The following is a 20275-nucleotide window of genomic DNA, read 5'->3' as shown; positions in this document are numbered from 1 at the left end:
CAGTTGTACCAAGCATATATGGAAGCATAAATGGGAGAGAAGAAAGTTTAGTGTGTATTGGTTTGTTGTTTTCAGTTTTTTAAAAACACCGAAAACGTGTTTGAACTGATATATTTTCGAAAAATGTATTTTCAAAAATAAAGTTAAACTTATAACATAAAACTCAATACGCATTTTTGAAAGATATAACTCAAGTTATCGGGAATTTTGAGACCTCACTTGGAGGTTTCTGAAAGATGAAGGATGTTTTGGAGCTATAGGAAAGTTAGAGGACTTACTAGAGGTATCTGAAAGATGAAGGATGTATTTATAGTTATAGGAAAGTTAGAGGACTTACTTGAGGTATCTAAAAATTGAAGGATGTAATTTGAATTATTAGAAAGTTGACGGTTGCAATAAAAGTTATCAGAAAGCTAGAAAATGTAATCAGAGGCATCTAAAGGTTGAATGAGCTAGATGATTTAATTAGAGGCATCCAAAAGTTGAAGGATGTAATTTGAGTTATAAGAAACTTTGAGGCCTTATTTGGAGGCTTCTGAAAGATAAAGGATGTATGCAGAGTTATCTAAAATTTAGAGGACTTAATATGAGGTATCTGAAAGCTAAAGGATGTAATTTAAGTTATTAGAAAGTTTGAGTCCTCAGGTTTTTGAAGGATAAAGGATGTATATAGACTTATCTCAAAGATGGAGGATTAAGTTAGAGGGTGTTTGAATGTTGAGAGTGTTTTCGGAGTTAGCCTAAACTTGGAGTCCTTATTTTGAAGGTATAAAAAGAAGAGGGATGTACTTGGAGTAATTCGAAAGTTAGAGGCTATATTTGGATTTTCCTGAAAGATGAAGAATGTATTTAGAGTTACTAGAAAGTCAGAGGACTTATATGGAGGCTCTTGAATGTTAAGGATATAGTTCATATTATCAAAAGTCGACAATGTTTTTAAAAGTGGACTGAACCAATCAATTCAAACAGGGAAATCGTGAATTGGCTTAAAATCCAGTCCGGGCACACTACAATAATCGAAAGAGGAAAACCCGATCAACAAACCATACAGTCGGGCGATTTATACATAGATAGAAAAATTGTTCACGGTTTGACTGGTTCCCATGCACTATGTTTATCAAAAATTTTAACTCGTTTCAAGTTCATAAATTACAGCCACGGGCCCGTACTATACTTTTTTGAGTTGGTGATGAGCACTCCTTTTTAAAAACATGTCTCTCTCCACATTTGCATTCGATTACTGATGTGGGACAAAGACTTCCAATTGCAAAACAAACAAATGGATTTATTTGAATAAAGACTATAGCAAATTATTTCAATTTTTGAAGTTTTAAAATAAATTATATTATAATGCATCTAATTAAAAAACGTAGATTAAATTTGCTTTGAATAAGTAAAGCTAAAATAAATATATTATTGTTGTAATACTTGGGCTTATTTTTTTAAATTTAATTTTGGTATCTATTATTGTTCCAAAACCTTTTTTTTTTAATTATTATATAATAAAAACATAGGTCATTGTTCAAAACTTATTGTTGTCAAAATAAATTAAAATGTTTAAAAAAATATATTTATTACTTTCGGTTTGATTTCGGTTGAATCTTTTGACCCTTGACCCTTTCTCTTTTTCGAGTCGATGTCCGATCCAGTTTTAAAAATATTGAAAGTTGGTGACCTCATTTGGAGGTTTTTGAAAGATGAAGGATGTATTTAGAGTCACCCAAATGTTTAGGGCCTTAATTGGATGTAACCAAAATTTGTGGATGCAATTCGAGTTAAGCAAAAGAAAGAGGCCTCATTTGGAGGTTTTTTAACATTGAATGTTGTATTTGGACTTAGCAGAAAGTTAGAGCACTCATTTGTTACAATTCAAAAGTTTAAGGATATAATTTAAGTTGGCCAAAAGTTGGATGCCTCATTTGGAGGTCTCTGAAAGATGAGGGATGTAATGTTTGTTAGCTGATAGTTTGATGCCTCATTTGGAGGATTCTGAAAGATGAAGGATGTATTTGGAATTATCTGAAACTTTACCGGAAAGTTGGAGGACTTATTTGGAGGCTTCTGCCCGCCTGTTTCATTTTAGCAAGCAGTGTTTTGAAAAGGAAATATAAAACCACTTTCCCCAAAACCCTACTCTCAGTCTCGCTCCTTCCTGTCTCCCGGAATACAGGTTAGAGAGGGAAAAGTGAGCTCAATTTTGAATCTGCAACAATGTCGATGTCTAGGAGTTCGAAGATGCTCCATTATATAAACTATCGGATGCGTGTTACGATCCAGGATGGGCGTCAGCTCATCGGAAAATTCATGGCCTTCGATCGGCACATGAATTTGGTACTTGGAGACTGCGAAGAGTTTCGTAAACTTCCACCTATTAAAGGATCCAAGGAGGAGCGCGAGGACCGCCGCACCCTTGGCCTTGTTCTTCTTCGTGGAGAGGAGGTCATTTCGATAACTGTCGAGGGCCCACCTCCCCCCGATGAGTCCCGTGTAAAGGCCGCTGGTGCAAACGCTGTTCCGGGACCAGGGATTGGTCGGGCCGCTGGCCGGGGTGTGCCGACTGGCCCGCTTGTGCAGGCCCAACCTGGGCTTTCTGGGCCTGTAAGAGGAGTAGGCGGACCAGCGCCTGGAATGATGCAGCCGCAGATCTCGCGCCCGCCGCAGATTTCCATGCCTCCGATTTCTTATCCTCCCCAGCAGCAGGCATCTGGGGTTCAGGCTCCTGTCCTAAGGCCTCCGTCTATGCCGCCCCCTGGTGGTTTCCCTCCGAGGCCTGGGATGCCGGGTGCATCGATGCCGCCTCCACCTCAGTTTAGGCCGGGGCCGCCTGGTCAGTTTCCGCCTTCACAGTTTGGGCAGAGGCCGATGGGTCCTCCCCCACCTCAGATGATGAGGGGTCCTCCACCTCCCGGAGCGCCTATGAGACCTGGAATGCCTGGCGCCCCGCCTCCTGGACAGATGCCGCCACGCCCAGGCATGCCGCCGCCACCTCCTGGCGGACAAGTTCACATGTTTGGTCCCCCCAGACCTGGAATGCCTCCTCCACCCAATGCACCTTCTCAGAATCAGCAACAGTAGTAATAAAAACTGTCTTAGGTAAGTAATTTAAATCCTACAAGGACTTCCTATTATAATGTATTAAGTGGTATAATATTATTTTGTTAGTTCTTGAGAACGATCTCAACAATAGTTGTTCTTATTATTGTTATTCATTGCTTATGGTCTAGTAAAAAAGTTAATTGATGTCTTTTTCTATATTAATATATTCCATTGTATCAGTAAATTGTTGATATGTTATTGTTGTGATTTAAATCTGAAATTGAGTATAACTAGTTGAATAAATTAGCTGCAGTCATGTGCTGTTTACTTGTAGTTTAGGTACGTAAAATAATATATGTATCTCAGATATATGAAGCTATATGTTGAACATTAGAGCATGAATGCCATTGTTACCTGCTTGTTTGATTGCGACTACAATAACACACAGACATCGTATAGGCAACAATTATTAGACGGTCAAAATTGAAGTGTTTGATTGAAGTTGGTTTGTGATGTTATCAGATAAGTTTTTCAGGTTATGTTGATTCTACTAACTTGAATGGAAAGAATAGAACGTTGCTCAACTAGACATTATTTTCATAACTGGCCCACAATCTGGATTTCGGGAATAGGAGCAGAGACATCTAATATTATGTCAAAAGATAAAAGGTAGTTAGCTCATTTTGCAGTGAGTTCTTAGAGTAGAGACTAGTCTTAAGGGTTTTGTGGGCAGTGCAGAAATTGATTAGAGAAAAGCAATCATTACAGTGTAAAGTGGCTGTCTTAAGAAAAATGAGCCATTGTATGGAACAAGAAATAATGTGGCTCTTCGGATTTTTATTCCTTTTTTTTTTTTTTTTTTTTTCAATTTGTTGAATTGGTCATTCCAAGTTGCATTTCTAAGAAAACTCTTTCAATAAAGAAGAAATTTTTTGAAACATTCTTATGTTCTCCAAATGTTAAAAGACAATGTATCAGCAATTAGAGGTAGCATTGCTGATATTCATCAAGCCCACTGAAAATAATATTGTTATCTCTCTTTTCCATTTTATAGGCATTCTTAGAACTTCTTTAATCTTGTTCCACCATTTATCATTTGCAAGACCATATCTTTTATTGAATTGGAGGCATTTATGACCATTTTAGCTTGTATATGTTGCACTTCTTTGTTGATCCATTAAACTTAATCTATCTCTCTTTGTTTCAGAAATATACAGATAAGATAAGGAGAATTGGCTGAATGATTGAAGAAAATTGAAATTAAATTGTATTGATTTCTCACACCATAAGCTGTACAGAGGTATGTGTATATATATATGCCAAAGACTATTCTAGAAGAATATTTACATGCAATACAGATTTACATAACAAATTCTCTAACTAATACTGAGTTTCTCTTCCTTCTCAAGAGAGTTCTTATTCTGTTATTTTTGTGTAGTGGTTAATTCCCAATGTGTCCTTCCTTTGCTGACTGTGTTGTTGAGTCTACTGTCTTTCTAATTCAGCAGCTTTGTCACCTTCCAATAGCCTCCTGCAAGATGGAGAGTATATGTTTATTAGTCCCATCTTGAGCATACACAAATAAAAACTTTGAGAGTTCAAGGCTTTGGTTAGAATGTCTGCAATATGTGACCTGCAAGGAACATGTTTGGTAACAATCTGTCCATCTTGAATTTTATCACGAACTAAATGACAATCAAGTTCTATGTGTTTGGTCCTTTCGTGAAAAACTGAATTGGCAGCTATATGAACAGCTGATTTGTTGTCACAATATAGGAAAGCTGCTTGGGGATGAGCTATCTTTAGATCTTCAAATAAGTACCTGAACCATGTTAATTCACAGCACAAATCTGCCATAGCTCTGTATTTTGCCTCCGAAGATGATCTTGAAACATGTTGCTTCTTTGATTTCCAAGACACCAATGATTTTCCAATTAACACACAATAACCTGTCACTGAACGCCTGGTATTAGGACAAGCTCCCCAATCCGAATCGCTATATCCATGTAACTGTAACGTTGAATTTGTTGGATAGAATACTCCTTGACCTGGGGCTCTCTTGATATATCTAAGGACTTTGTGCGCTGCATGGAGATGTGGAATTCTAGGACTTTCCATTAATGGCTTAACAATTGGACCGAGTATGAAATATCAGGTCTAGTTATTGTTAGATTCAATAATCTGCCAACCAATCTTCTATAAAGTCCAGGTTCAAAGAGTAGTTCCCCTTCATCTTTGATCAACTTCACATTTTGGTCCAATGGTATCCTTGCAGGGGTTGAACCAATTGTTCCTTAATCATTCAAGATATCAAGAGCATATTTCCTTTGGCATACATAAATGCCTTCTGCAGACCTGGCTACTTCTATTCCAAGAAAGTACTTTAGTTTATCAAGATCCTTGATCCTAAATTTGTCATGAAGAGAAATTTTAAGATGGTTTATCATACTAATACAATTTCCAACCACAATTAAATCATCAACATATACTAGAACTGCAGTAAAGGAAGCACCATTACTCTTAGTGAATAAACTATAATCTGCATTTGATTGAATATACCTTTGTTCGATGATAACTTTGGAAAGTTTGGCATACCATTGGTGTGATGCTTGCTTCAAACCATACAAGCTCTTTTTGAGCTTACAAACTTTCTTGCTTTCAGCTTTAAAGTAACTAGGGGGAATCTCCATATAGACCTCTTCTTCTAATTCACCGTGTAAGAATGTGTTATTGACATCAAACTGAAAAAGATGCCATCCTCTTATGGCTGCCACTGCTAGCAACGTTGTGACTGTGGCAAGTTTGGCAACGGGTGAGAATGTCTCGTGATAATCAATTCCTTCTTGTTGCGTGTATCCTTTAGCAACAAGTCTTGCTTTAAATCTTTCTATGCTCCCATCAACATTGAACTTTACTTTGTATACCCATTTACAACCTATTGCTTTCTTGCCAGGAGGTAGGTCAACTAAAACCCAAGTGTCATTAAGTTCAAGAGCTTCAATCTCAGTTTTCATGGCTGCATTCCACTCAGGGAAATTTTGGGCTTCTTGGTAATTTCTAGGTTCAGATTGAGAAGTGATAGAGGTAACGAAAGCTTTATGTGAATCTGATAATTTCTCATAAGAAACACAAGTGTTAAGAGGATAGTAATTACCTAAAGAGTTTTGTTCCTTCAGCTTGTCCAACCTTTGAGATGGGTGAAGGGAGGTGGCTTGATGGCATATGAAGTCCTGGAGATATGCTACTGAAAACAGTGAAGTGTTACACAGGAAATCCAGATTGACCCTTTGACATTTAAAAATTTATATCTCAGGCCACAATTATCCAAATTGAGTAATTCCTGCGGCCATATTTAGAAAACTCAAAGAGGAACACAGAAATATTTTGAGTCTCAAATGGATACTTATAGAGTTGGAAATAACGTTTTGAAGTTGACCCCAAAACCGTTTCGTTTCTGCCTCTTTCATCACTTGCAAGAAAACACTATAAAAATGTCTCTTAACATAACATAAAAGATATGATTACTAAATTTACTTTTAATGCCATATTACATCATGTCATGTACATGTTTTTATATAAAACCATAATAAAAACAGATGGAAAGCAGTCATCGAACAAAACATATAAAATGAAACTTTCGATGCAAAATATCTTTGTCCTTAACTCATCATCACTTATGCTAGCTAACTTCTATCAACCCAACGATTATGGATCTGAAAATTTAGAATAGAATACTATGAGTATAAGGAATACTCAGTAAGATACCATGCTTGGATTTTATCATGTTAATACTACATAAAAGAATGCAATCAAACACATACTTGCACCTTTCGGCTTGCCGGTGCCCTTCGGACTCGTCCTAAGGCATAAATAGATATCTAACTTTGTGGACTTGTCCATCATATGCTTATTATGGCTTTTCATGCATAACTTAAGTATAAATATTACCATGAAATCATACCCCTTAAGCATGGAAAGTATCTTACCGTAAAACTTGAAGAAATTTCGATTGAAATATGAATTGAAAGTGCTAGGCTTTACTTCCTTTTCGTTTCCTTCCTTCTTGTTGGTTTTTTCTCTCTATTTGTGTGTATAAATGTTTTGCAAAGTGAAGGAAATCTTTTTCTATGGCAATGAGCATATATATATATATAAGGATAAGGATAATGGATTGATCTTTGTTTTTTTTTTTTTAAATCTCCACCGTCTCACCTTCTCTTTTACCTCCATTCTTTTTTTTTGCTTCTACACATGTTTGGCCTATTGCATAAGTGTATGGTAATGATAAATGACAAGTGGGTTGATTATAGGGTAATAAGTAGCCACAAATTCTAGATTTACTGTCCTTCATCATCGAGCAAACTAGCAACTGACTTCCAACCAACGATCAAGGTAAATTTTTTTTTTAAATTTTATGAGTTTTCTTATACAACGAACTGCTATATCTATGGCTGGATATAGGAATACTTTGAATCAAGTCATGGTTGAGATTATGAAGTCATAAACACTTATATCTAAATATTTATTAGAGTCTTGTAGAGAGTAACATAATTAATCAATTTTTGTCCTAGTTATGACACGAACGGTAAGAACCCCCACAAGGACAGAAGCTTGTGGTTTTGCGAAGAAGCGGGACATATTATTGGCATTTTACTATAATTATCGTATGCATCCGCTCCATAGCCTCGAACAACATCTTGATCTGTTAGACTGTATTATTGAGATGTTATGGAAGATACACCATAGCTTAAGGGATAAGGTGAAGATACAGAGGTTATATGAAACTGTTCCAGAACCTTGGGCCTCAGTCATAAATGAGATTGTGTTATGGTCTGACGATGACCTTTCGTATGAGGACCTTATATATTTGTTTCGAGAAAGTTATGGAACTAGTCGTGATTTACAGCGAAACTTTAAGAAGACTATAACCTTATCCATGAATATCAGTTTACGAGCTACCAATTCTAGGCTAGATAAGGGACCGTTGGCTAAGTGCTTTTCAAGAGTTCTAGATGAAAGTTTTCCCGTACCATTACCAGATAGTTCGGAGCAAAGCACGTTAGAAGAAGACCCAGAGGAAGACCCCGATGAGGATCCAGAAGAAATAGAAGATTAGACACCATCTTATCTAGATATCTTTGTTTTTGGAATAGGATAGGATGTAGTATGTATCTCTGCTTTTGAATGTATGTACCATACCTCAACATGGTTTTTGTTTGTGAAAAATAATAATGTATATATATGAAGGAAAGTTGCCTTGGCCTTCGGATTTTTTTTTCTCAAATTAGTATTTCGTTCTGAAGTAATCCTAACTGGATGAACATTTTTTTTCATTCAAAGGAAATGCCTCCAAAGCGCAACCACGGCAATGCTAATGCTAGTTCTAGTGGTGGCGAAGTTAATGTTGCAAACTTTGCACGAGAACTGCTTGCTGTAATGCGAGAGTTGGGACAGCAACAACAGGCACCACCTTTGACTGGGCAACGAACCCTAAATCAACAAATACCAGTTGATTATCAGGAACCCAACCAACTAACTATTCAACCTCAAATAGTACCTAACTCGAGGGATCGAACTGCAATGGTAGAGCAGTTTCGTAAAATGAACCCTCCATCGTTCGAGGGAGTATGGATCCCTTAGCAGTTGAGGATTGGTTACGAGAACTAGAACGTATTTTTAATTTTATAAGATGCGAAGATGCTGAAAGAGTAACATTTTCAGTGTTTATGTTAAAGAAGGGGGTTAGCCATTGGTGGGACATGACTACCAGGTCATTAACACCTGTTGAAGAACAAGCTATAACTTGGGCGAGGTTTAAGGAACTTGTAGAAGAAAAATTCTTCCCGGCAGCTGTGAAAGATCAAAAGGAGATGGAGTTCCTCAGACTCCAGCAGGGAACCGTGACCCTCGTGGAAGATGAACGCAAATTTGAGGAATTATCAAGGTTTGCTCCACATCTAGTGGATACTGAGGAAAAGCGGGCTAGAAGATTTGAACGTGGACTTCAACCTTATATTCGTGACATAGTGTCAGTTCTCGAGCTAAGCACTTATCGAGAGGTCCTGAAGCGAGCCCAGACTATTTCTTATCAAAGAACTCAAAACGTTGGAAATCCTTACCAAGTTCAAAATTTCTCAGGTAAGAGAAAGTGGAACTTTGATAGATAGAATATCGGTAAAGGAAAAGGGAATAATGCACCAAAGAAAGGAAAGACGGATATAGTAGGAGTTAGTGGTGAAAAGCGTTGTCCTAAGTGCGATAGACCTCACAAAGGAGAATGTCTATTGGGAAAAAATGTTTATTTCAAGAATGGGAAATCAGGACATTTCGCTAAAGAATGTCTCCAGAATCAGACACAGAAGGCTGGAGATGATAAAAAAGGAAAAGCAAGAGTTTTCTCCTTATCCAGGCAAGAAGCAGAACGAGACCCTAATGTCCTCGCAGGTATCATCTCTGTTTCCAATATTCCTGCATTTGTACTTATAGATTCTGGAGCTACACATTCGTTCATTTCTTCTTCTTTTGTTGCAAAGTCTAAAGTGGAATGTGAATTCCTTCCGTATGCTTTAGAAATATTTCTCCCATCTGGAAAGATACTTGTCGCTAACCAAATAACTAGAGATCTTAGGATGGAAATTGATGGTAGAGGTATAGCCGTAGATCTAATTCCATTAACGATAAAAGACTTTGATGTTATCCTTGGTATGGACTGGTTGTCTAAAAGCCATGCAACTATTCATTGTACCGAGAGAATGGTGGTTTTTTGAAGACCAGGCGAGGAAGAGTTCCGTTTTGTTGGAACTGAGGCAAATCCATCGTCTCATATAGTGTCAACAACTCAGAGTGAAAGGATGACGAGAAAGGAATTAGGTCAAAGATTTCTAGTATCGATGACCGATATTAAACAAGATAAGTTGTCAGTTGAGGATGTTCAAATAGTTCGACACTATAAAGATATTTTTCTAGAAGACCTTTTAGGCCTACCACCAGATAGGCAAGTAGAGTTTACCATCGATTTGGTACCAGGAGCAACACCTATTTCAAAGGCTCCATATCGTATGGCACCGTTGGAACTACAAGAGCTGAAGGTACAGTTGAAGGAGCTTCTTGATAAGGGTTTCATTAGACCAAGTGTATCACCTTGGGGTGCACCTGTGTTATTTGTGAAAAAGAAGGATGGAACAATGAGGCTGTGCATTGACTATCGAGAATTGAATCGCCTCATTATCAAAAATAAATATCCACTTCCAAGAATAGAAGATTTGTTTGACCAGCTTAAGGGGGCTACAGTATTTTCAAAGATCGATCTAAGATCAGGATATCACCAATTGAAAATTAAGCCAGATGATATCCCTAAGACGGCTTTTAGGACGCGTTATGGTCATTATGAATTTTTGGTGATGCCTTTTGGATTGACTAATGCCCCGGCAGTATTTATGGATCTAATGAACAGAGTGTTCCATGAATATTTAGACTAATTTGTTATAGTTTTCATTGATGACATCTTAATCTATTCGAAGAATAATGAGGAACACGAGAAACATCTAATGACTGTTTTAGAAACTCTAAGAAAAGAGAAGTTTTATGTCAAATTCAAGAAATGTGAATTCTGGTTGGATAAAATAAGTTTTCTGGGGCACGTAATCACAGCACGATGAATTGAAGTAGATCCAACTAAAGTGGAAGCAGTAAATAATTGGGTAAGACCAACCAATGTTAGAGAAATACGTAGTTTCTTGGGATTGGCTGGTTACTATAGAAGATTTATCGAGGGATTTTCTAAAATAGCAGGACCATTGACCCAATTGACTCGAAAAGGGATAAAATTTCAATGGACAGAGAAATGTGAACAAAGCTTCCAAGAGCTGAAACGAACATTAGTCACAGCTCCAGTGTTAACAATACCTGACGGACCAGAAGGATTCGTTATATATATTGATGCTTCGAAACAAGGCATATGATGTGTTCTAATGCAAAAAGGAAAGGTGATAGTCTACGCTTCCAGACAATTGAAACAATATGAACAAAACTACCCAACCCATGATCTAGAATTGGCTGCGGTAGTTCATGCCCTCAAGATATGACGTCATTACTTATATGGAAATAAGTGTGACATTTATACTGATCATAAGAGTTTGAAGTACTTTTTCACCCAAAAGGAATTAAATATGAGGCAGAGAAGATGGCTAGAGCTAGTAAAGAATTATGATTGTACTATCCTTTACCATCCTGGTAAAGCTAATGTAGTAGCAGATGCCCTTAGCAGAAAGACAGTTGGACAATTAGCAGTACTAATCACTATGCAGGATCAGTTGTTAAGGGATTTCGACAACTTACATCTAAAAGTAATTGTTCCACCAATCCAAACTATCACCAGGATAGTGGCTCTAACGATTCGACCAATACTTAGAGATCGAATAAGATTAGCACAAGATGGTGACACTTTCTTGCAAAAGATCAAATCTGAAGTTGGTACTAGGAAGCGAAAGGATTTTGAATTAGGTAGTGATAAAACTTTACTCTTTAAGGGGAGGTTGTGTGTGCCGAAAGATGAGGGATTGAGGAAAGAAATTCTTGAAGAAGCACACTTAACTCCATATATTGCCCATCCAGGATGTACAAAAATGTATTGTGATCTAAGGAGTATGTTTTGGTGGAGAAATATGAAACGGTGCATAGGTCTTTTTATCAGGAGGTGTATGACTTGTCAACAAGTGAAAGCCGAACATCAAAGGCCATTTGGATTGTTGGAACCATTAACAATTCCACAATGGAAATGGGAGCATATAACTATGGATTTTGTCATGGGTTTTCCAAAATCAGCTAGGGGAAATGATGCTATGTGGGTTATAGTGGATCGGTTAACAAAGTCAGCTTATTTTCTACCTGTAAGAATGAATTTTAGTATGGATCAATACGCGCAGTTATACATCAAAGAGGTCATCCCTTTCCATGGTATCCCAACCTCAATTGTATCGGATAGAGATCCAAGATTTAGCTCAAAATTTTGGAAAAGTTTGCAAGAAGCTATGGGAACCAAGTTAAATTTCAGCACAGCTTTTCATCCACAAACTGATGGACAATCGAAGAGGACTATACAGACTTTGGAGGATATGTTGCGTGCATGCGTCCTTGATTTAGGGGGCAGTTGGGAAAATTATGTACCACTGGTAGAGTTTGCCTATAATAATAGCTATCAAGTTACGATAAAGATGGCACCTTACGAAGCTCTTTATGATAGAAGATGTAGAGCTCCCCTGTATTGGGATGAAGTAGGTGAACGAAGAGTTTTAGAACCCGAAATAATTGAAGAAACTAGTTGAGCGGTTGATAAAATAAAGGCTAGAATTAAGGCAGCCCAGGACCGACAAAAAAGTTATGCCGATAAAAGGAGAAAAGATTTGACATTTAATGTTAGTGATAAAGTTTTCTTAAAAGTGGCACCGATGAAGGGAGTTCTTCGTTTTGGGAAGAAAGGAAAACTTCGACCAAGATTCATAGGTCCTTTTGAAATTTTACAGAAAGTTGGAAATGCAGCCTATCGAATCGCTCTACCACCAGATTTGTCAGCAATTCATGATGTGTTCCACGTGTCAATGCTTCGACAATATGTGTCAAATCAAAGTCATGTGGTTAGTTACCAACCATTGGATATCAAACAAAACATGACATATGAGGAAAAACCAGTAGCAATATTGGATCGCAGAATCTAACAATTAAGGACAAAAGAAATTCCATTAGTGAGAGTTCAATGGAGGAACCATAATGTTGAAGAATCAACTTGGGAAAGAGAAGAGGAAATCAAGACCAAGTATCTAGAACTTTTCAACTAAGTTCAACTTTGGTGCATTATTCCCTTTTCCTTTACTGTTATTCTATCTATCAAAGTTCCACTTTCTCTTACCTGATAAATTTTGAACTTGGTAAGGATTTCCAACGTTTTGAGTTCTTTGATAAGAAATAGTCTGGGCTCGCTTCAGGACTTCTCGATAAGTGTTTAGCTTGAGAACTGACACTATGTCACGAATATAAGGTTGAAGTCCACGTTCAAATCTTCTAGCCCGCTTTTCCTCAGTATCCACTAGATGTGGAGCAAACCTTGATAATTCCTCAAATTTGCGTTCATATTCCACGAGGGTCACGGTTCCCTGCTGGAGTCTGAGGAACTCCATCTCCTTTTGATCTTTCACAGCTGCCGGGAAGAATTTTTCTTCTACAAGTTCCTTAAACCTCGCCCAAGTTATAGCTTGTTCTTCAACAGGTGTTAATGACCTGGTAGTCATGTCCCACCAATGGCTAGCCCCCTTCTTTAACATAAACACTGAAAATATTACTCTTTCAGCATCTTCGCATCTTATAAATTTAAAGATACGTTCAAGTTCTCGTAACCAATCCTCAACTGCTAAGGGATCCATACTCCCCTCGAACGATGGAGGGTTCATTTTACAAAACTGCTCTATCATTGCAGTTCGATCCCTCGAGTTATGTACTATTTGAGGTTGAATAGTTAGTTGGTTGGGTTCCTGATAATCAACTGGTATTTGTTGATTTAGGGTTCGTTGCCCAGTCAAAGGTGGTGCCTGTTGTTGCTGTCCCAACTCCCGCATTACAGCAATCAGTTCTCGTGCAAAGTTTGCAACATTAACTTCGCCACCACTAGAACTAGCATTAGCATTGCCGTAGTTGCGCTTTGGAGGCATTTCCTTTGAATGAAAAAAAATGTTCATCCAGTTAGGATTACTTCAGAACGAAATACTAATTTGAGAAAAAAATCCGAAGGCCAAGGCAACTTTCCTTCATATATATACATTATTATTTTTCACAAACAAAAACCATGTTGAGGTATGGTACATACATTCAAAAGCAGAGGTACATACTACATCCTATCCTATTCCAAAAACAAAGATATCTAGATAAGATGGTGTCTAATCTTCTATTTCTTCTGGATCCTCATCGGGGTCTTCCTCTGGGTCTTCTTCTAACGTGCTTTGCTCCGAACTATCTGGTAATGGTACGGGAAAACTTTCATCTAGAACTCTCGAAAAGCACTTAGCCAACGATCCCTTATCTAGCCTAGAATTGGTAGCTCGTAAACTGGTATTCATGGATAAGGTTATAGTCTTCTTAAAGTTTCGCTGTAAATCACGACTAGTTCCATAATTTTCTCGAAGCAAATATCTAAGGTCTTCATACGAAAGGTCATCGTCAGACCATAGCACAATCTCATTTATGACTGAGGCCCAAGGTTCTGGAACAGTTTCATATAACCTCTGTATCTTCACCTTATCCCTTAAGCTATGGTGTATCTTCCATAACATCTCAATAATACAGTCTAACAGATCAAGATGTTGTTCGAGGCTATGGAGCGGATGCATACGATAATTATAGTAAAATGCCAATAATATGTCCCGCTTTTTCGCAAAACCACAAGCTTCTGTCCTTGTGGGGGTTCTTACCGTTCGTGCCATAACTAGGACAAAAATTGATTAATTATGTTACTCTCTACAAGGCTCTAATAAATATTTAGATATAAGTGTTTATGACTTCATAATCTCAACCATGACTTGATTCAAAGTATTCCTATATCCAGCCATAGATATAGCAGTTCGTTGCATAAGAAAACTCATAAAATTAAAATTTTTTTTTTACCTTGATCATTGGTTGAAAGTCAGTTGCTAGTTTGCTCGATGATGAAGGACAGTAAATCTAGAATTTGTGGCCACTTATTACCCTATAATCAACCCACTTGTCATTTATCATTACCATACACTTATACAATAGGCCAAACATGTGTAGAAGCCAAAAAAAAAAAAAGAATGGAGGTAAAAGAAAAGGTGAGGCGGTGGAGATTAAAAAAAAAAAAAAAACAAAGATCAATCCATTATCCTTATATATATATATATATCCATGTCCATTGTTATAGAAAAAGATTTCCTTCACTTTGCAAAACATTTATACACACAAATAGAGAGAAAAAACCGACAAGAAGGAAGGAAAGGAAAAGGAAGTAAAGCCTAACACTTTCAATTCATATTTCAATCGAAATTTCTTCAAATTTTACGGTAAGATACTTTTCATACTTAAGGGGTATAATTTCATGGTAATATTTATACTTAAGTTATGCATGAAAAGCCATAATAAGCATATGGTGGACAAGTCCACAAAGTTAGATATCTATTTATGCCTTAGGACAAGTCCGAAGGGCACCGGCAAGCCGGAAGGTGCAAGTATGTGTTTGATTGCATTCTTTTGTGTAGTATTAACATGATAAAATTCAAGCATGGTATCTTACTGAGTATTCCTTATACTCATAGTATTCTATTCTAAATTTTCAGATCCATGATCGTTGGTTGATGGAAGTTAGCTAGCATAAGTGATGATGGGTTAAGGACAGATGTTTTGCATCGAAAGTTTCATTTTATATGTTTTGTTCGATGACTGCTTTCCATCTGTTTTTATTATGGTGTTATATAAAAACATGTACATGACATGATGTAATATGATATTAAAAGTAAATTTAGTAATCAAACCTTTTTTGTTATGTTAAGAGACATTTTTATAGTGTTTTCTTGCAAGTGATGAAAGAGGCAGAAACGAAAAAGTTTTGGGGTCAACTTCAAAACGTTATTTCCAACTCTATAAGTATCCATTTGAGACTCTAAAAATATTTCTGTGTTCCTCTTTGAGTTTTCTAAACATGGCCGCAGGAATTACTCAATTTGGATATTTGTGACTTGAGATATAAATTTTTAAATGTCAAAGGGTCAATCTGGATTTCCCGTGTAACACTTCGTTGTTTTCAGTAAAACGTCCATACCACATGATCTTGGAAAATTTTCATATTTTAACCTAAAAAACTACTTAAAATTATCTTTCTAATGCCGCAAATTTCATGTGAAACGGAGTTGGAATGAATTTTATAAAAATTGTCAAACTTGTTGCCCCAACTAACCTTGGTAGTGCCAAGTCCGTATATGTAAAGTATAATTTCTTGTCGACATGCACTTCTACCGGCTATTGAATTTTATAAGAACTATTTTACTAAATTGAAAATAAGTTTCCAACATGTAATACTTCTATTTAATAGTATTTACATGTACCAAAGGCAGAAGCTATTATGTTTAGTACGTGATCCTCGAAGCTTAAGTTCGGTGTGTCACAGTGAAAGGTCGAGGTTCGGTTGAAGGGTGGCACCACCGCCAGACAACAATCCCAGCCACCGCAGAGTACAGGTTCAGTTTGTTCTAGGGTCCAAATAGCAGCAGCTGCTCTACCAAGCTAGCTTAATGCACATTCATGTGATCCTTAGACAAGAAGAGTTGTTGAGGTCTAGATTATCAGTGTTAGTGTCAGGTTGGGATTTATCATGGTCAGAATTTTGTAAAAAATCTTCCATGGGTTGAACGGTTTGGTAATTTGTTTCTGGCATATCAATGTCATGACTAGTGTTTGGGAATGTGGTAATTGTTTCATTGTGAATTATGAGATCTTGAGTGGAGCTGATATTGTTTTGATCTGTTTTTGATGGAATTTTCTTTGAAAGGAAAAATATTCTCATAAAACACTACATTTCTAGAGACGAAAATTTTCTTGGTTTCGAGGTCTAGTAGAGTATATCCCTTGACTCCAAATGGATAGCCTATGAACACGCATCTCTTTGCTCTAGGATCAAATTTGTGTCTTCCATTGACAATGGTGGTTGGAAAGGCAAGACAGCCAAATACTTTGAGATGATTGTAAAGTGGTCTTTCGTTGAATAAGATCTGATAAGGGCTTTTGTTTTTCAATATGGATGGAGGAGTCCTATTTATGAGATACACTGCGGTTAAAACACAATGGTCTCAATATTTCAATGGGATTCCACTTTGAAGTTTCAAGGCCTTAGCTATGTTAAGAATGTGCTGATGCTTTCTTTCAACAATAGCATTTTGTTGGGGTGTTTCAATACAAGTTTTGTGGTGTATAATGCCTTTTTTAAGGTAAAATTCCTTCATATTGAACTCCCCACCATTATCCGTTCTAATGATTTTAATTTTAGCTTCAAATTGTGTTTCAACCATAGCACAAAAGCCTTGCAGTGCACTGGTAGCGTCAGATTTTAGTTTTAAGGTATATACCCAAGTGCGTCTGCTAAAATCATCCACAATGGTTAAGAAATATTTAGAACCATTACTACCAATTTCATTACAAGGACCCCAAATGTCACAATGTAGTAATTCAAAACACTTACTAGTTTTGTGAGTGCTCTTAGGAAAAGGTAACTTGTTCATTTTAGATAAAGGATATATAGAGCAAAACTTATTACTGGGGGACTTTGAAAATTGAACATCACCATCTACACTAAAGATAGAGTAAAAAGTGTGTCCTAATCTGTAATGCCAAACATCAAAACTTTGGGTATTAGAGGTCACTGAAGCGGAGATTGGAAACTGGTTATGTAACTTACCTAAGTAATCTGATAAGGCTGAAGAAGAAACGTCCTTGAGCATCATATGATAAAGCCCTTCCTTCACTTCACCCATGCCAATCGTTTTCCAAGCTGAAAGGTCCTGGATGAAACAATAACGAGAGAAGAAGATCAAGCGCAGAAAGAACATCTTCAAGTATCATAACATCAGTGACTTTAACTGTTCCTATGTGGGTAACTGGGACCGTGTTAACATTTGGTAGAGCAATAGATTACGCAACTTCAGCATAAATGAAGTGGAGCAGATCATATGATCTGTTGCTCCTGTATCAAGAATCCAAGGAATGTCCATTATGTTAGATTGCTTTGATTTAACAACTGACATGCATAGAGATATACCAGAGAGTTGATGTATGTTTTCATCAGTAGAAGTGGAGGCAATAATGTTTTGAGCATTATTGACTGAGTGGGTTTGAGAGTTGTTGACTGGTTTGAGGAGAGCCATTAGCTGAGAAATCTGTTCTTGACTTAAGTACACCTGAGATTTGTTGTTCCCAACCTCGTGTGCAGGAGATAGAGTTGCAATAGCTTGGTTTGCTGATGCCTTTTCTTTTCCATTGAACTTGTGGCCTGGAGGATAGCCATGGAGTTTGAAACATTTGTCTACTAAATGGCCAGGAACTTGACAATAAGTGCAAATTGGTTTGTTTGGATTTGCTTTGAAACATCTTTCAAGCGAATGCCCTGCGATTTTGCAAAATGTGCAGTAGTATCTATCCCTCCTTTGAGTGTTTTGTTTCCCTTTTTCTTTAAAGCTCTCCCTTGTAAGAAGTGTCATAGACTCATGTGAAGACCCCTCAGTTAATATTTCCCTCCTTTTCTCCTCTTGTTGTATTATTGAATAAACTTCATTCAAGCTGGGGAACAATTTAATTAGCAAGATTTGTGCCTTGATCCCTTTATATGAATCGTTCAAACCATCAAAAATTTCATTACCCAATCCTTTTGTTGATTTTGAATAACAATCTTTGAACTCCCACAACTACAATTAGGCACAGCTTCATAATTCATGAGTTCATCTAGAAGAGTTTTGAATTTGGAGAAATAGACACTTACGGGGTTTTCATTTTGTAGTAACATACTTATTGCCTGCTTAATTTCAAAAATTCTAGGTGCATTTTGTTGAGCAAAACGCTGTTTTAGCTCAATCCATAGTTGGTGCGCTGTCTCGGCATATGTGGTGCTACACTTGATGTCAACAGCCATGGTGTTTTGCATCCAGGTAATCACTATATCATTACAACGCAGCCAGTGCTCCATGAGTGGATCATTTGGATCTGCAGGCTCTTTTAGGCTTCCATCAATGAATGCTAACTTGTTTTTTATTCGTAATGCCCTCTTCATTGAACGAGCCCATGAGTGATAGTTATTAGCATCCAAAGTATGAGTAACAAGCATGGCTCCAGTGTTGTCATTGCTCCCAATAAAATATGGACTGTTTGGCTGGGTAGGATCATGATTTACAATATTTGATGGATTACCAGACTGATTAACATTTGAATTTTGGGTTTGGATTTGATCTGTGTTTATATTTCCAGCATCAAAATCCTCCAGAACCTGGCTCTGATACTATTTCAGAAATATAAAGATAAGATAAGGAGAATTGGCTGAATGATTGAAGAAAATTGAAATTAAACCCCCGTTTGTTTGGTGCACATTATTTGGGAAAATAATACATTTTTTTCCATCAAATCAGTCTACAATATTTGACTTCAACACTGTAAGGTAGGACCTATGATGTGATGTTTAAAATGCATTTTTGTTGGAAAAATATGGAACAAACGACCCCTAAATTGTATTGATTTCTCACACCGTAAGCTGTACAGAGGTATGTGTCTATATATATGCCAAAGACTATTCTAGAAGAATATTTACATGCAATACAGATTTACATAACAAATTCTCTAACTAATATTGAATATCTCTTCCTTCTCTAGAGAGTTCTTATTCTGTTATTGTTGTGTAGTGGTTAATTCCCAATGTGTCCTTCCTTTGTTGACTGTGTTGCTGAGTCTGCTGTCTTTCTAATTCAGCAGCTTTGTCACCTTCCAATACTCTGTTCCTGCACTTTTTGTCTGCCGAATTGCATCTCGTCTTTCCTTAAAGAATATCACTCTTCTTTGATGTAGTGGTTGCCATGGCAAACATTTTTATACATTGTGAATTCCTCAGTATAAAAAGTTCTAAAAGAATCTTTCTGCTGTATATTTGAACCTGTTCTCTTAAATTAGTCTAAGTTTATACGACAAGTTCATATCTAAAAGAAATGTCTGATATAATCCTAATTGGGAGGTGTCGCCGTCGGCTTTATTTCTTTGTTTTTTTTCATTCGATTGATAGGATTGCATTCAATTTCTTCTGTTTCCTATGATTACTGGATGCTTTTGTTTGAACCAACCTTGATTAACAATTAACGTACGATTATTTCATTTTGTAGTTCTCCTGGTTGGTGGTTCGAGTGCTGTGAAGATATAAAGTCAAAGGCAATTTTATGAGTAGCTAGCTTTAAATTTGCTATGCTTTCTGTCTGTAAATATACTTCCTTTTTGATGTTGCCTTTGTACGGTTTTACCATCAAAATATTTATCAGAGATTTTGCATAGTGCGCATATTAATAATAACAATCGAAAAAGAGTTGAAAACTAAAAATTGTTAAGATTCATGAACTCATTCAGTCCCATTTAGGTTGACACTAAACTAGATAATATAATCATGCAAATTGTAACAATAGAACATCCACCTCGCTATCACCCAGGTTCTTCTCATGGAATA

At 36.9% G+C, this 20275-nt stretch overlaps 1 protein-coding gene across 4 annotated transcripts; it reads left to right on the top strand.

Moving 5' to 3' along the window:
- The first annotated feature begins 2099 nt into the window (after nt 1-2099).
- On the top strand, nt 2100-20129 carry LOC111375894 (small nuclear ribonucleoprotein-associated protein B'-like). 4 transcript variants are annotated; one of them, XR_002699375.1, is made up of 4 exons: nt 2100-3093; nt 4244-4336; nt 18616-18725; nt 19941-20129. XR_002699375.1 is itself a non-coding variant. In XM_022998808.1 (2 exons), the coding sequence occupies exon 1, from the start codon at nt 2212-2214 to the stop codon at nt 3073-3075; it is 864 nt and encodes a 287-aa protein (XP_022854576.1). In that variant the 5' UTR covers nt 2100-2211; the 3' UTR covers nt 3076-3093; nt 19941-20128. The 4 variants fall into 4 exon arrangements, 2 of the variants coding, with proteins under 2 accessions (XP_022854576.1, XP_022854575.1); XR_002699376.1 differs by lacking the exon at nt 18616-18725 and having other exon boundaries at nt 19941-20128; XM_022998808.1 differs by lacking the exons at nt 4244-4336; nt 18616-18725 and having other exon boundaries at nt 19941-20128.
- Nucleotides 20130-20275: the final 146 nt, after the last annotated feature.

The sequence above is a fragment of the Olea europaea genome, unplaced genomic scaffold, assembly GCF_002742605.1.
Source record: "Olea europaea var. sylvestris unplaced genomic scaffold, O_europaea_v1 scaffold1429, whole genome shotgun sequence".
Lineage (NCBI taxonomy): Eukaryota > Viridiplantae > Streptophyta > Magnoliopsida > Lamiales > Oleaceae > Olea > Olea europaea.
The sequence above is the reverse complement of the archived record's forward strand: the minus strand, read 5'-3'. Positions and strand labels throughout refer to the sequence as shown.

Coding starts and splice junctions, on each gene's coding strand:
- LOC111375894 (XM_022998808.1), top strand. CDS start 2,212: ATGTCGATGTCTAGGAGTTCGAAGATGCTCCATTATATAAACTATCGG.